The 15,000-nt window shown below is 40.2% G+C and overlaps 1 protein-coding gene across 2 annotated transcripts; it reads right to left on the reverse strand.

Annotated features, from left to right (window-relative positions):
• Positions 1-302: 302 nt before the first annotated feature.
• On the reverse strand, positions 303-14,306 carry LOC135111545 (glutamate receptor ionotropic, kainate 5-like). 2 transcript variants are annotated; one of them, XM_064024957.1, is made up of 11 exons: positions 8,655-8,796; positions 7,553-7,714; positions 7,045-7,203; positions 6,624-6,718; positions 5,873-6,055; positions 5,075-5,301; positions 4,258-4,478; positions 2,962-3,088; positions 1,442-1,607; positions 937-1,120; positions 303-517 (listed from the first exon to the last, which is right to left on the reverse strand). In XM_064024957.1, exons 2-11 carry the CDS (start codon positions 7,595-7,597, stop codon positions 461-463), a joined length of 1,464 nt encoding a protein of 487 aa, XP_063881027.1. In that variant the 5' UTR covers positions 7,598-7,714; positions 8,655-8,796; the 3' UTR covers positions 303-460. The 2 variants fall into 2 exon arrangements, 1 of the variants encoding a protein (XP_063881027.1); XR_010273793.1 differs by lacking the exons at positions 303-517; positions 937-1,120; positions 1,442-1,607; ... (2 more) ...; positions 5,075-5,301; positions 5,873-6,055 and adding exons at positions 6,312-6,497; positions 10,168-10,299; positions 12,529-14,306 and having other exon boundaries at positions 8,655-8,804.
• Between the last annotated feature and the right edge of the window lie 694 nt (positions 14,307-15,000).

The following is a 15,000-nucleotide window of genomic DNA, read 5'->3' on the forward strand; positions in this document are numbered from 1 at the left end:
AGTGATAATAAAGCAATTTGGATTTAGGAGAGGGAGATTGTGTGTTATAAACTTACTGAGTTACACTTAGATCTATAGAAAACTGTTATCAAATGGCATATAACATTTTATGCCTACCATCTTAAGAGATGGTACCTGTAATAGTACTGTAATGTAGTTAAGTGCTGCATCATACATGTGTGTGTGTGTGTGTGTGTCAAGCCAGCCACCAGCCAGTGCTGTATTGACGCATACCAAGTCCCCAAGCTTTCAAGCTCTTTTGAGCCATATGACATTTCCCCAGTGGTAATAAGACACAAAAAGTTATAATTAAACTCCATATTTGTGAGCAACTATACATAAGAATACCCCATAAGGGATCTAAGAGTGAAGAGAGTTACATGGAATGTGATTAGAATGCTTAAGGCTTTAACAGTGTAGGTCTCTTGTCTCTTGTCTCTTGTTATTGTCTGTTCTTCTTTCAGGTCAGCAATCCCCAGGAACTCATCATCCACCACTTCTGTCTTGCATGTTGTACCTGTGTGGTAAATATGCTTTATAGAGGGCTTGCCTAGTGTAGTCTTGCAGCTTCCCCTATGCTCTTATGTACATGGCAAGATATGTTAGACTTTGTCCTTAAGGACTGCTTTGCCTTGGCCTCCCTGTGAGTTTGTCAGCCAGTCCATATACTGTACTAGGTAGATAGAACTGAAGGTCATCATTGTTGCTTTCAAGCGTTAGGTCTTCTAAACTTCACCTTCGCTGCTTTCAAAAGGCTCTAGATGAAGTTACACTGATGCTTATACAGGTCTAATGCCAAATTAACAAGATTTCAAATTAATCAACAGGAGAAACCTTCTTGAAAACCCATCTATGTAGCCTCTGAAAATGGTCATGGTGAGAGAGCAGAGGATTTCAGAATACGGGCCATGGTTTCACACGTGCATTGCTACCTACCGCATACTCCAGCAGCAGCAGCAGACAGCTAAATGCTGCACCACCCATCAAAAGGATGAAGATTGCAGCCACATCAGAGAGGCTGGCCGTGATTTTAGTCTTCCTGCCACACGTTGAGGTTCCTGATGATAGCCATTTGGTCCTCAGCTTGCTCATCAGGCCTGACTCGCGCATCTTCTGCAGGCTGTAGGAAGAATAAGGTGAGTGTATGAGGATTTGTAAAGAGAAAGTTTGGTATGGAAGACTGAAAAGGAATATTGTGGAAGAAAGCTGAAGTATATTATGCTTATATGTTGTGTAATGTAGTAAAATGCAGGCTGTATGGAAATGAAGTCACATCAGGATTTTATAAAGAGAAAATTTTGTACAGAAGATTAAGAAAGAATATTGCCATTGTTTCTGTCCCTTGCATCTTCCTCTGTGACTCCTATCCTTCGCAGTTCCATCCCTCCATCCATTTTCTGTCTTCTCCTCAATCTTAATTCATACACATGCACACACACACCTGTGGTCAAATATCTTCCTGAAGGGTGAATTTTTTTGCAGCCCAATAGCAATGCCTCCTGTGATGTACCGGCCTGGCAGTTCCTTGATTCTGCAGGAGTCCGCAATATGAAGGCCACGAATGTAGTAGTTGGTTGTGACATCCACACCTATGAACACATACTTACCTGCCAAGTGAGTTTTTTTTTTTATTTGTTTTACTTATTTATTTTTTTCATGTAAGAGATGGACTGGCCAAGGACAACAAAAAGAGCAAAAGGAGAAAAGACCCACTGAGCTGCCAGTCCCAAAAGAAAGGTCAAAAAGATCATAGATAAGTTTTATGAAACCTCCCTCTTGAAAGAATTTGAGTCCTAGGAAGGAGGAAATACAGAAGCAAGTAGGGAGTGTGGGATTAGTTAACAGTGAGATTCTGGCGGTGGTTATGCTAAATTGGGAAATGTATGTAGCTTTATCTAAATGAAGGAATCTGGCTGATTTATCTTACCTGATAGAAGAATCTTAGTGTTTTTATTTATCAGAGGTAAGATATGAAGCAAATGTTTATATGATAATTCCAAATTTGAAGCAAATGTTTATATGATAATTCCAAGTTTGCATCTTTATCAATTATAAGGAGAACTAATTGATGTTTTTTTCTCTCTCCCCAAGCTGCTAACTCTGTACATGGGCCTTATCCATCCATGTATGGAGTATGCTTCACATATCTGGGGGGATTCCACTCGTACTGCTCTTTTAGACAGGGTGGAATCAGAAACTTTTGTCTCATCATCTCCTCTCCTCTAACTGACTGTCTTCAACCTCTTTCTCATCACCACAATGTTGTATCTCTAGCTATCTTCTATTGTTGTTTTCATGCTAACTGCTCTTCTAATCTTACTAACTGCATGCCTCCCCTCTTCCTTTGGCCTTGCTGTACAAGACTTTCTTCTTTCTCTCATCCCTATTCCCTCCACCTCTCTAATGCACAAGTCAACAAGTATTCTCAATCATTCCTTACTTCCTCTGGTAAATGCTGGAACTTCCTGCCTGCTTCTGTATTTCCACCTTCCTATGACTTGAATTCCTTCAAGAGGGAGGGAGGTTTCAAGACACTTTATCCTTCAGTTTTTGACTACCACTTGACCCTATTTGGGGACTGGCATCTCAGTGTTCTTTAATTGGATTTTTGTTGCCCTTGGCCAGTGTCCCTCTCACATAAAAAAGGAATTCTTGGCAACACTGTTTCATCTTAAGGAATTTAATGATTAACAAAACTATGCCAAAAATTCCCAAAACATTCCAAAACACAACAGAAATAATGAGACACTCAAAAATACACTAAAATCATCAATAAATGTACCCAAACATCAGGCACACAAAAAGAGATGAATGTTCCAGGAGAAGCAATGAAAAATGCCAAAAAACACTTTAAAATCTTGAAAAACACACCAAAACATCAAAAAGACGAAAAAAGGGAGACGAGTCCATAACATACGGAAAATTTACCTGACACCAATACAGAAGTTGTGAAGGACTTACCATTCAAGACCTTCTCCAGTCCCTCACTGTAGGAGTTTACTAAGTTATCTGGGGACCTCGGCACCACTTTCTGCCAAGCCTCTCTTAGCACTCGACACTCATCTGTCTGGGAGCCCACGCATGTTTGCTGCTCCCAGGGGAGAAAAGAAGGCATGTTATAATCTCACCAGACTGATGTGGTGATCTTAGATTGTTCAAATCCTCGGTGGTTATTAGAGGCAATCTTGATCAAGGACTAATTAAAAGAGCCTGGTGAAAGCCAGCCGAGAGAAGATCAAGGGAAAGAGAGAGTGAGACAAAAGGATGGAATTGTGCTAGAACTGCTAAGGATGGAAGTTACAGAGGAAGATGCAAGGGACAGACACAATTGGAAAAGATCTGTGCACAGTGCCACCCTCTCACTCAATACAAGTGGCAGAAGCACAAGAAAAGGAGGACTGTAGTCACATTAATATTTCACATGGTTTAGCCTAATAATCAAATGTGCACGCTGATTGCAATTGCAGTACACTGACTAATTGATTTAACCAGTATTCTCAATTATATTTATTCCCTTTTCTGGTTGACAAACTTCCTGCCTGCTGCTATGTTTCCTCCTTCCTATGACTAGAACTCTTTCAAGAGGGAAGTTTCAAGACACTTATCTTCCAATCCTTTTAATCTTTCTTAAAGAAATGGCATCTGTTTTTTTTTTTAATTATTCTCTTTCTCTCTCTCCCTCCCTAAGGCAGTGCTCCTCTTACAAAGCAAAAATAAATAAATAAATAAAATAATTAATTTACAAATCCAGGGCTGGATTTGTGTCTGTGGAGGCCTGTGAGTGTGGAGGCCATCTACCTGAAATATTTATATTAATATTTTTGTATCTGTATTCCATGCAGTTTTTAATACATATAATATATTATAGTGAAAGGAGCATACTTATTTAGTGTAAATGAAACAAGTGGTTATTTTGATAGTAATAAAAAAATATTTAGTTCATAGAAAACTAGTGTTTGATTAATTTAAGTTTCTTTCACTTACAGAATACTTATGTGGGAGACTCCTCAGATTGTGGAGACCCCAGATTGTGGAGGCTCCTGGGCAGCTAGTCTTTTTGTGGACTCCTAAATCTGGCACTGAACAAAATTCTCTCTCTCTCTCTCTCTCTCTCTCTCTCTCTCTCTCTCTCTCTCTCTCTCTCTCTCTCTCTCTCTCTCTCTCTCTCTCTCTCTCTCTCTCTCTCTCTCTCTCTCTCCTCAACTCTCAACCACTGGATGGTATATCAGTTCACACAGCAAGAAGCCAAGGACCCACCGAGGCTGTCACTTGGAAGAGGTCATTGTTGTTGCATCCAGCATCCCAGCCTGACTGCCTAGACAGGTCCCGCAGGTTGCTGAATGGCAGAGGTGCAGGCTGCTCCACAGCAAGATGTGAGACCAGTGTGGCAGAGTATGATGTGTACACAATGAGGGACACACTGTAGCCAACCCAGTAGATTACCTGTGCTGCAGTGCTGATTGGGTAGGTGTTGGAGCCTGCAGGAGGAAGAGGAGGAGGGAAAGATGCCATGAAAAGGCAATTTTAAGACATGGAGGATGATGCAAAGGCAATTTAAAATCTTTGAAAGTAACAGATCTTTTTAAATTAAAAAATGTAGAAAAGACCATTTTAAAATGTTTCAGAGATGAAAATGCAATTTAAGAGTTTTTCTCATCATTTCTAAAAGATTTATATCTCATATCTTACTAAGAAAACTGTTGATATCATCATATGAAGAGAACTACTGATAAAATTAAATACATTACTTGATATCCATATCAGTCATATTAACACCACTTGCTTATATTGCTCATGCCAGAACTAATTCAAGTTAATATCAGCTCAATTATGAAAATACACCAGGTATCATGTAAAGTTTCCCAGTTTTAAATCTATCCTTTAATAACTGTCTTTCTGTATTTCCATCTTATCAAACATTAAGCACCACTACCCTTGCATTCAACTTAGTCTCGTACCCCAACAGGTCCTCACCCTGCTGTAGGAGGGCTGGCAACATGTACCAGCCATCTTACCAAACACTAAATGCTTCCACACTTGAACTGACCAGTCTTACACCTCAACAGGTCCTCACCTTGTTGTAGGAGAGCTGACAACATGTACCAGCCAGCAACTCCCATGCTAACAGGCTTCTCCCCCATGGGTATGTAGCACCTCTGGAGTCGCTCAATGAAGAAGAGGATGCTAGCGAGACCTATCATGTTAGCCAGGATGCACCAGTACAGAGCTGTGTCCATTGGGGTTGTGTAGGCAAGCATCTTCTTGGCAAGGTCCTCATAGGTGGCCACAAACAGTTTACGGCTATGGGATGAGAACTTGTCTTGTGAATATGACATTGGGATGAGTGTTAATCTGATTTTGTGTTACTATGTTCTGTGGGGAGTGGGTGTTAATGTGATTTTTTGTTAAGTGAATGCTGTGTCTGAGCTCCTGAGGTGTAGTATGGTGGGCCACAAGATTGTCCCTTTCCACTAGGGGCTGACAGATATTAAGAGTGTGAATGTGTGTGTGGTGCCTTGTTTGGGCCATTTTGTGTGTGATTGCCAGCCTGATATATAGACAGCTAAATCGTTAATGAAGTTAAGAGTGTGAATGTGTGGTGATTTGTCTGCGGTGTCTTGGGGAGGATTGTTGGCCAGGTATATAGATAAATAGATTATAATTTGGATTAACAGTGTGAATGTTGTATGTGAGTGTATAGTGTATTGTCTGGGCCACCCTGTATAGGACTGCCAGCCTGGCATATAGATAGATCAATCTAATTATTTGACATTTCATATTCTGAACATTTTGCTGATCCAATTAATCTGTTAAGGGAGCACTTTGTTCACTATCTTTAAAATATTATTTGATCATCACCTGTATCTCTCACCTGATGATATAGATAGGCTGGGTGTAGGTAACAACTTTCAACCTCTCCTCAGTGATGGATAATTCAGAGACAGTGAGGTCAGCTTCCCCTGACTGCAGAGCTCCTACCATGCCTGTCCACTCATTGCTTGAGCTGTCCTTCAGTTTCCCATAGGCATAACCTTCCAGTACATTGAAACTGACTCTGTACAAGAGAGAGAGTGGGAGAAAAAATAGTGTTGTGTATTGAGGGAAAGAAAATTTCTGTCTTGTCTTCTCTATTTAGGGAAAGAAAAGGAAAAGGGGAAGTAGTGTCATATGCATTGAGGAAAAGGAAAATTATTCTCATATGCACTGAGCAAAAAGGAAAAGTACTGTGATATGTACTAAGGGAAAGGCTGGGTGTACTGAAGGGAAGGAAAAATACTGTTGTCGTATTTATTGAGGAAAAGAAAAAAATACTGTCATATGTACATTTTTTAATTGCTAGAAAGAAAAGTGAAATATACATTTATATGTATAGTTTATTTTTCATATCAGTCACAAGTATGGATGTTTGTTTCCCTTCTTTTTTTTCACATGTACAGCTACCTCCTCAAATAGCATGTATTTTCAAAATTTCAAGCTGCTGTGATGATGAAATAAGCCTGGAAGAAAAATGACAAGGAACAAAAAGTAATGAGAATAAGTTTTGTGGCAACTATTCAATAGGTGTCACTTTTTCACTCCTCCACTTAGACCGATACAATTGAACACAAAATGTGAAAACTTACGAGAAATTGTGTGCATCCCTTAGTGCAGTGACAATATCCCCCACAAAACCAGTGATATTTCCTCCACCCAAGTAGGTTGACATGAACTCAAACACCTGAAATAAAGTAAATGTTCACAATTATCTGAGAAAGCTGCTGTTTTTTTTTTCAGTACAGGCAACTTTCACTCTGCACATTTTTTTTTTTTACATGAATTCAGTTTAATATGACCTAAAATACTTTAGATATTGAATTTCTACAAACTTTTCATTTAAGTATGATTCAACTCAACCACTCATTTCCATTGTAAGCTCTCTCTCTCTCTCTCTCTCTCTCTCTCTCTCTCTCTCTCTCTCTCTCTCTCTCTCTCTCTCTCTCTCTCTCTCTCTCTCTCTCTCTCTCTCTCTCTCTCTCTCTCTCTCTCTCTCTCTCTCTCTCTCACCTTGACACCCACACCCTTCATATGGTAGCCCTGGAAGTCACTGCGGCGCTCAAGTCTGTTTGTAGAGTTAACCAGCGAGAATCCTTTTGTTGGTGTCCAGTTTCCTGCAGCTTCCTCCACCACTCCACTCCTTGGCCCAACCCTGTATATACCTTTCACCTGCATGAAGTTCATTTGCATTGATATTAACACTGAGAGGTGAAGTAAAGTGACTGAAAAATGTCTTGTGTGGTGCCACAAGAAATGAAGTCGTATTACATAATAGTTATGCTAAGATGATAGGTAAAAGTGATGAAAATAAGATATAATTCAGATTTAAAAGAATTAAAAAGCTAAAAACTACAAGCTATGCAGACTGGGATTTGAATGTACTAATTGCAGATGAAGTATTGACTCCAGTACAGTGTGTGGAAAAAGTTACATTCCATCATTAAAGTCTAGACAACTAACTGGTCTTAAATTTTTCTGATATACAAATAAACTAACAAACACAGCACATTTCACTAACACTCATGGTGGAGTGTCCACCAATGATGGTGAAGGAGGTATACATGTAAACTCCAGTCTGAGCAATGAGCAACAGAATTTGTCCAGCTGCATGTCTTCATCGGGCACAAACTCCAGCTCCCGCATCTGTATCATGCCCACCACCACCGTCACCGTGGCAACACTGAAAAGTGGAATCTTATCATTCACACTGTTACAAAAAATATACTCCCATATATATATATATATATATATATATGGATTACTATTCCCAACATTAAAAATTTGTTACCTAATCTTACTTTGATATTTTGCATCCAATATTAACTACAATTTTTTCCTATGACATTTTCCAACTACATTTAAGGGGGTAAATAAAAGGTAGAAGGGTGATTTTAAGGGTTTATGAGGCTATTTAAAGGTTTGGTGTCTTCTAAAGGGTGTTTTTAAGGGCTTAAGAGAATAAATAAAGGGTTTTCAATTTTTAAAGGGTGTTTCTAAGGGTCTCTCAAGTTAAAATTAAAGGAAATGTCAATTTTAAAGGATGTTTTTAAGGATTTAAGAGAATAAATAAAGGGTTTTCAATTTTTAAAGGGTGTTTCTAAGGGTTTGTCAGTTAAAATTAAAGGAACTCTCAATTTCAAAGGATGTTTTTAAGCGTTCAACATTGAAAGCTCCCCCAAACACAGTCACCCATTCACAAACACCCCCAATACACACACAAACACCCCCAAACATGGTCACCCACCTCCCAAACACCCCAACAATACACCCAAACACCCCAAAAACACACCAAAACACATCTAAACACCCCAAAGCACACCCAAACACAGGGAGGAAGGGAGGCATGCAGTTAGCAAGATCAGAGGAACAGTTAGCGTGAAAACAGCAGTAGAAGATAGCTAGAGATGCAACACTGCAGCGATGAGAGAGAGAGAGAGAGAGGCTAAAGACAGTCAGTTAGAGGAGAGAGAGAGAGAGGCTGAAGACAGTCAGAGGAGAGAGAGAGAGAGGCTGAAGACAGTCAGAGAAGAGAGAGAGGCTGAAGAAAGACAGTTAGAGGTGAGAAGTGTACACTGACCTCAAAACACACCAATAAACACCAAAACACCACCAATTCTTACTTATTCTGCTGTGTGACTGACATCTCCTCCCCTCCAGCCTTCAGGGGGACACTCTTGCACTCCCCAAAGTAATCCTGGGTCAAAGTGAAGTCGAGGCCATAAACTTCCTCCTCGTCACCTCCCTCGTACTCCAGCAGATCTCGCAGTGACCTGGAAATAAGATAAGATAAGATAAGATAATTTATTGGTCACATTGTTATACATATATGCATACATGTGAAATTCTTTTTGGCAAAAAACAGGCTCCAGAAGTACTATATATAAATAAAAGTGTGTCACAAAAAAGCATTAAAAGAGTTTCTATGAGTAAAAATGGTTAAAAATCACAATACTGCTGGGGACAAAAGTTTTCTTGTACCGCTCCGTTTTTATCAATGGCAGTGCCAGCCTTCGTCCTGACCTTAAAAACATATAACAGTTATTAAGAGGATGAGTTTGGTCCTGCATTATTTTCCGAACTTGTTTTAATGCTGCCTCTTGATATAGATTGTCTATGAATGTTACTGTTGCCCCTAACTTTTTAGCCTTTTTGACTATTTTGTTTAGCTTATTTTTGTCTGATACAGTTAGCTTTTTGTACCAGGTAGTGACAGAAAAATTCAAAATTGACTCTAAGGTGGATTTATAAAACAAGCTGATTATTTTCTTGTCTACATGAACGTTATTTAAAATTCTGATAAAATGAAGTCTTTGGTTGCACTTTTTAATGACTAGATTTGTATTTGCATTGCCTTTGAGTTCATCGTCAATCACAATCCCAAGATATTTATATTCTTTTACCCGTTCCACAGGTTCTCCATTAATACTGATGGGATCTGGTGCATTTGTAAGCTTTTTCCTAAAATCTATTATCATTTCTTTGGTTTTCTTAACATTCAGTACTAAATAGTTATCTGTACACCACTCAACAAATTTTCGTACCTGAGTTTCATAATTTCTACAGTCATCGTTCAATATCTTTCCTATAATTACTGTGTCATCGGCATATTTGATTATGTTACAGTGTGCGAGTGCACACTAGTGCACTCGCACTAGTGGTAGCTGTAGTTGTTGCTGTGGTAGTGACAGTGGTGGTGTAGTATTGTAAATAGTTGTTGTAATTGCTGTATAAAAAGTAGATTTCACAGCGACTTGGGAAATAGTGGCAGTAGTTGTTGTTGTTGTTGTTGTTGTTGTTGTTGTAGTGGTGGTACAGAATTCACACACTCACTCAAGCCATCCTCAGCCCCTCAAATACTCCTGCCTCACTCCACTAGATTCAGGGGAGAGAGAAAGTACTTTTTTCACTCACAAACACTTACAAACACCCCAAAAACACCACAAAACATCCCAAAACACCCCCAAACACATACACACACACCAAAAAAACTTTTTTCCACCCCCAAAACACCTTATAACACACTCAAACATCACCAAACACACCCAAAACACCTCAAAACACTCATTCACTCCCAAAACACAGCAGAAAACGACTTTCTGGGCGACCCTACACGACCCTGCACAAGTGACACACCTGGTCAGCTGCGGGTCAAGGTCGGCGAGGTCATCCAAGCCTACAGTCTCTCACAGTAACTTCTTGTACAGGTTGATGTACAGGGCAGGTTGATGATGGTGAAGTTGTAGATTGCCAGTCCACACACAATGCCTGGAAGTAGTAGTAGTAGTAGTAGTAGTAGTAGTAGTAGTAGTAGTAGTAGTAGTAGGAGGAGGTAAAATACACATATCATTCTTTAAAATGTATAAATTAGTGTTTTGTCTTCAAAAAGCACAAAAATTCAGTCTTTCACTCAACAAACAGCATAAAAAAACACAAATACACACTTCTTTTCCAAAACACCCTAAAAAAACAGTGAAACTCCCCAAAAACACCCAAAAAATCAGTCTATCAATTCCAAAACACCCAAAAACACACATTTAAACTAAAAAAAATCACTCAACACACTTTTCTATTGTACAAGAAAACCAAACACATTTTTCCACCCCAAAAATCACTTTCCAAAACATCCCTAAACACATTTTCACTCCAAAAACACCCATAAAACACACATTTTCACCCCAAACACACCTTCCACAACCAAAACATTACAAAAACACAGTCTCTCACCCTGAAAACATTTAAACACTAGAAAACACACACACTCGCATCCCCAGCACATCTTTAAAACATACATTTTCACCCTAAAAACATTCTCAAAACACATGTTCACCCCAAAATACCTGCAAAACACATTTTCTCCCAAAAAATACCAGCAAAACACTCATTTTCACCCCAAAACACACTTTTACACCCCAACACATCCCACAAACACACCAAAAACACCCTAAATGAAAAGATCTATCTATTTTAAAGGGTGTTTTAATGGATTATGACCTATAAATTCAAGTGTTTGTCAATTTGTCATGTCTTGTTTGTCAAGTTTGTCATGTCTTGATTAAGTTAGGTTAGATTAAGTTAGATTAGGTTAGGTTAGGTGTTTACTTGGCATTTTGGCCTGTACCGAGGTTCCCACACTGCCAAGTAAGTTTAGTAGGTGACTGAGAAGAATGCATGGTATTATTTTGGCCTGTACCGAGGTTCCCACACCGCCAAGTAAGTTTAGTAGGTGACTGAGAAGAATGTATGGTATTATTTCAGGAGAGAACAATAATGCTTGACACATTTATGAGTACTGTTTTTGGATACTGAGAAACTTACTAGTGATGTTCTTGTAACAAAGTAATAGTTTCCATGATATAGGTAATTTGTGTTAGGTGATGCACATAGGTTAGGTTAGGCTAGGTTAAATGAGGTTAAGTTCAGGTGAGGTAAAGTTAGGAATGCCTTCTTTAAAGCTATCATCTCCATTCAAATACTTAAAATTACTGTTATTGTGTTCCCTGCTCATAAAACCTACTTCCCCACAAATTCCCAAGATTACAGCGGGTTGAGAGGAGGATACATCAAATGATATAATATTGAGTTGCTTTATGTTCAAAATCGTCTATAAAAAAGAAGAGACAATAACAAACACCATAATTTTGGGTAAATTTATAGTTTAAGCCAATGTCCCCAATCTCTACCCACGGCCCCCCAATCCCTCAAGCAAGCTTGGGGGCCTGTGGGGAACCTAACCTAACCTAACCTGCCCACGCAGCTTATGGGTATTTATAGAGACTTCCTATTGGTGCAACTCGTGGTGGTAGCACGTGATTGGCCCGAGGAATTATAGACACAGTGATCCTATCCAGCAGCTACCCACAATTCAAAGCATTAAATAACTCAAGTTCAGGCAACAATACACCATTTATGTTTACCTGTGGACTTAGAAAAAGTTGAGAGCGCTGTGCATTCCCAGGCCTATTGTGGCGTTATTATTAATTTTCGACAAGTAGTGTAATCATTAGAAATGATGTGAATAGTGAGAAGAACAAAATGAGGTAGGTTATTACCACGTAGTGTGTAATGGCTTAAACTATAATAAAACCAAAAAATATTACTTAAAATACCAAAGTTTACCCAAAAAGATCCCTAAAACGAGCAAACTTAGCCTAGATACCGAAGTTTAAGGGCAACCCCAACCCGCCCACACCCTAAATACCCCTGAAACTTTAAAGTTGCTTAAAAAACCTGGGGAAAAAAAACAGAACCCTTTAAATAAATCACGAAATTATACGAAGCCCAAAAAAACACACACAAACACAAATCCCTAAATTATCACCCTAAAAAACCCTAAAAAACCTAAAAATTACCGTAAAATTAGGAGAAAAACTTAAAAAAAACCAAAAATCTTGAGGAAAACGTGGGAGACTCAGTGCAGTGACCACGGGACTATTTCCCTTAATTTCTCCCTTATTTCAGATCCCCCGCGGCGCCTCAGGGTCCCCAGGGGCTCACCATGGATGCAGGGAACAGGTGTACTGGGGGCGGCCTCCGGGGTGGGGAATTACTTGGGAAATTTGCGAAAAAACAAGATTTCTAGGCAGTGGTAGAAGTAAACACGGGGGAACTTGATCTTGATCTTGATGGTACAGGTGGCACAGGATCACTCCTGAGCCAGGCCTTTGGGTCGGCAACTCCTGTAGAAGGAGAGAGAGAGAAAAAAAAAAAAAAAACAGAAACGAACAGCATCCTCTATCCTAATTGTTCATACACCTGGCACGCCACATTCTCTCCCGAAACTCTTTCACCGCCTCAATCATCCTTTCATTCGCCTCTCTACACAGTCCCAGCAACAACACCATCCACTCTTTTCCCGTCTTCTCCACTCTTTCATTCCTATCATGCCCTAACTCAGTCAGTATCACTTGCATCATCTCATTCCTGTCTCTGGCATACTTCACACACTCCAGCACCACATGTTCCACCGTCTCATCCTCTCCCATGTCACACATCTGGCACACTTTGCTGCGGGACTCAGACCACCTGTAACTCCTTGCATTCACATCCATACACTGTGCCCTCGCTCGGAAGAGAAGATCACCGCCCAGGCTTCCATCATACCACCTTTCATACCTCGGGGCCTCTTTCTCCTTGTACCATTCCAAGGTCTTCTTTCTTTCCATCTCATTCTTCCATTCATTCAATCCCACACATTTCACTTCTTTGTCTATCTCATTCTTCCATTTTCTCACATCCCATTCGGCTCCCACTCTGCCTCCTCTTGTTACCACCCATTCACGCTCATTTTGATTCCTACCAGCCATTCTTATCGCCCACACAACTTGCAATCCATTCCTGTCTGTCATTCTCATGCATCTCTTCCTCCATTTGCTTCCACTTTCATTCCACAGGTACACCTTCCTTGCTATTCTTGCATCATCCATTCTCTCAAGCCTAATCTTGTACCTAAGTGTGGCTTTTGTCAGTCTTTCTCTGAAGGTGCTCCATCCCATGTCACCTCTCAAGGCTTCAACTGCTGTGCACCTCGGTGCACTCAGTGCCATCCTTGCTACTCTATTCTGGCCCACTTCTAACTTATCAATTTCACTTTCATTCCATGCAATCACATCCATACCATACATTATACATGGCACAGCCACACTCTTCCACACTTCTCTCAACACATCATACTTACTTGCTCTCATCCTTGCCGCGCTTCCCAATCGACCTACCCACTGGTTTAGCATACTTATCTTTTCATTCTTTGCCTTTGCACACCCACTAGGACTCATCCACATCCCTAAGTACTTGTATTCTTGCACCTGTCTCAACTCATTCTCTCCAAGTCTCCATACCACATTACTTTCATCCTCTGACCTATTCACAATCATTACTTTGCTTTTCTCACTGCTAAACCTTACTCCAAAGTCTCTACCATAGCCATCCACTACATCCAACAAACTTTGAAGCTCATCTGCCGATTCACTCATAACAACTACATCATCTGCATAAAGGAGCACACATACTTTATCATTCCCCACACTTACCCCACACTACCCCTGACTCAGGAGTGATCCTGTGCCACCTGTATCATCAAGATCAAGATCAAGTATAGACGCCACAACAGGAGATAGGAAAGGACAAGCAGTGTGGCGGTGTGTACAAGTGGCTTTGCCTTGCTCTCTGAGTTTTCTCTGAGTTTTGTGGTTTATTTTTCTTGCCTGTGTGCTGAAATACCCTGAAAATGGTGATGAGCGCGTGTGGTTCATGCGAAGAGAGTGTGGCGAACAGGCACTACTAATCATTAAATTTTCGTTTTCATTTATTTTCAGAGAGAGAGAGAGAGAGAGAGAGAGAGAGAGAGAGAGAGAGAGAGAGAGAGAGAGAGAGAGAGAGAGAGTGAGAGGGAGGGAAAGAAGATAATTTTCCTTCAATTTCCTCTCTCTTTCTCTTCATTCTCCCCTTCATCCTTGATTTTTATCTTATTTTCCCTTTATTTCCCTTTTCCTCTCACTCCCCAAGTCTTTAATCTCCCCACATCAGTTTCCTCTCCCCTCTCCTCTCTTGTCTTCCCTCTACCTCTTCATCTCTCCTCCCCTCCTCTCCCCCCTCGCCTCCCCTCTCCTCTCAGTGTTAGTGCGGCTTGGGAGGGCGTGGAAACGTGGCCAGGCGTGTCAGGGGGAGAGGGGAGAGGGGAGAGCGGAGGTCACTCTTGAAACTTGAGAAGAAAATGACTCTCTCTCTTTCGTTATGTGGTAAAAATGCGCAGAATTTTAACATTCATATAATATTTTGGAAGTTCTTGCTATAAGCTTGCAAACTTCATGGAACAAGCTTCAATACTGCCAGAAATGCGCCTTCAAAACACGTCACTCTTATCAATTCAAATGGCTTCAAAACACGTCACTCTTATCAATTCAAATGGCTTCAAAACTATCAATTCAAATGGCTTCAAGATTAGCGTTGATGCAGCACTCCCGTCCGCCA

Source organism: Scylla paramamosain, chromosome 22, assembly GCF_035594125.1.
Source record: "Scylla paramamosain isolate STU-SP2022 chromosome 22, ASM3559412v1, whole genome shotgun sequence".
Classification (NCBI taxonomy): Eukaryota; Metazoa; Arthropoda; class Malacostraca; order Decapoda; family Portunidae; genus Scylla; species Scylla paramamosain.

Excerpts from the sequence above, each read along its gene's own strand:
- LOC135111545 (XM_064024957.1), bottom strand. The coding sequence starts at position 7,597 with ATGTATACCTCCTTCACCATCATTGGTGGACACTCCACCATGAGT. Across the intron at positions 1,608-2,961 it reads ACTGGAGAAGGTCTTGAATG|GTAAGTATGTGTTCATAGGT; the intron begins GTAAGTCCTTCA and ends CTCACTTGGCAG. Across the intron at positions 518-936 it reads TGCTGCTGCTGGAGTATGCG|GTACAACATGCAAGACAGAA; the intron begins GTAGGTAGCAAT and ends TTTACCACACAG.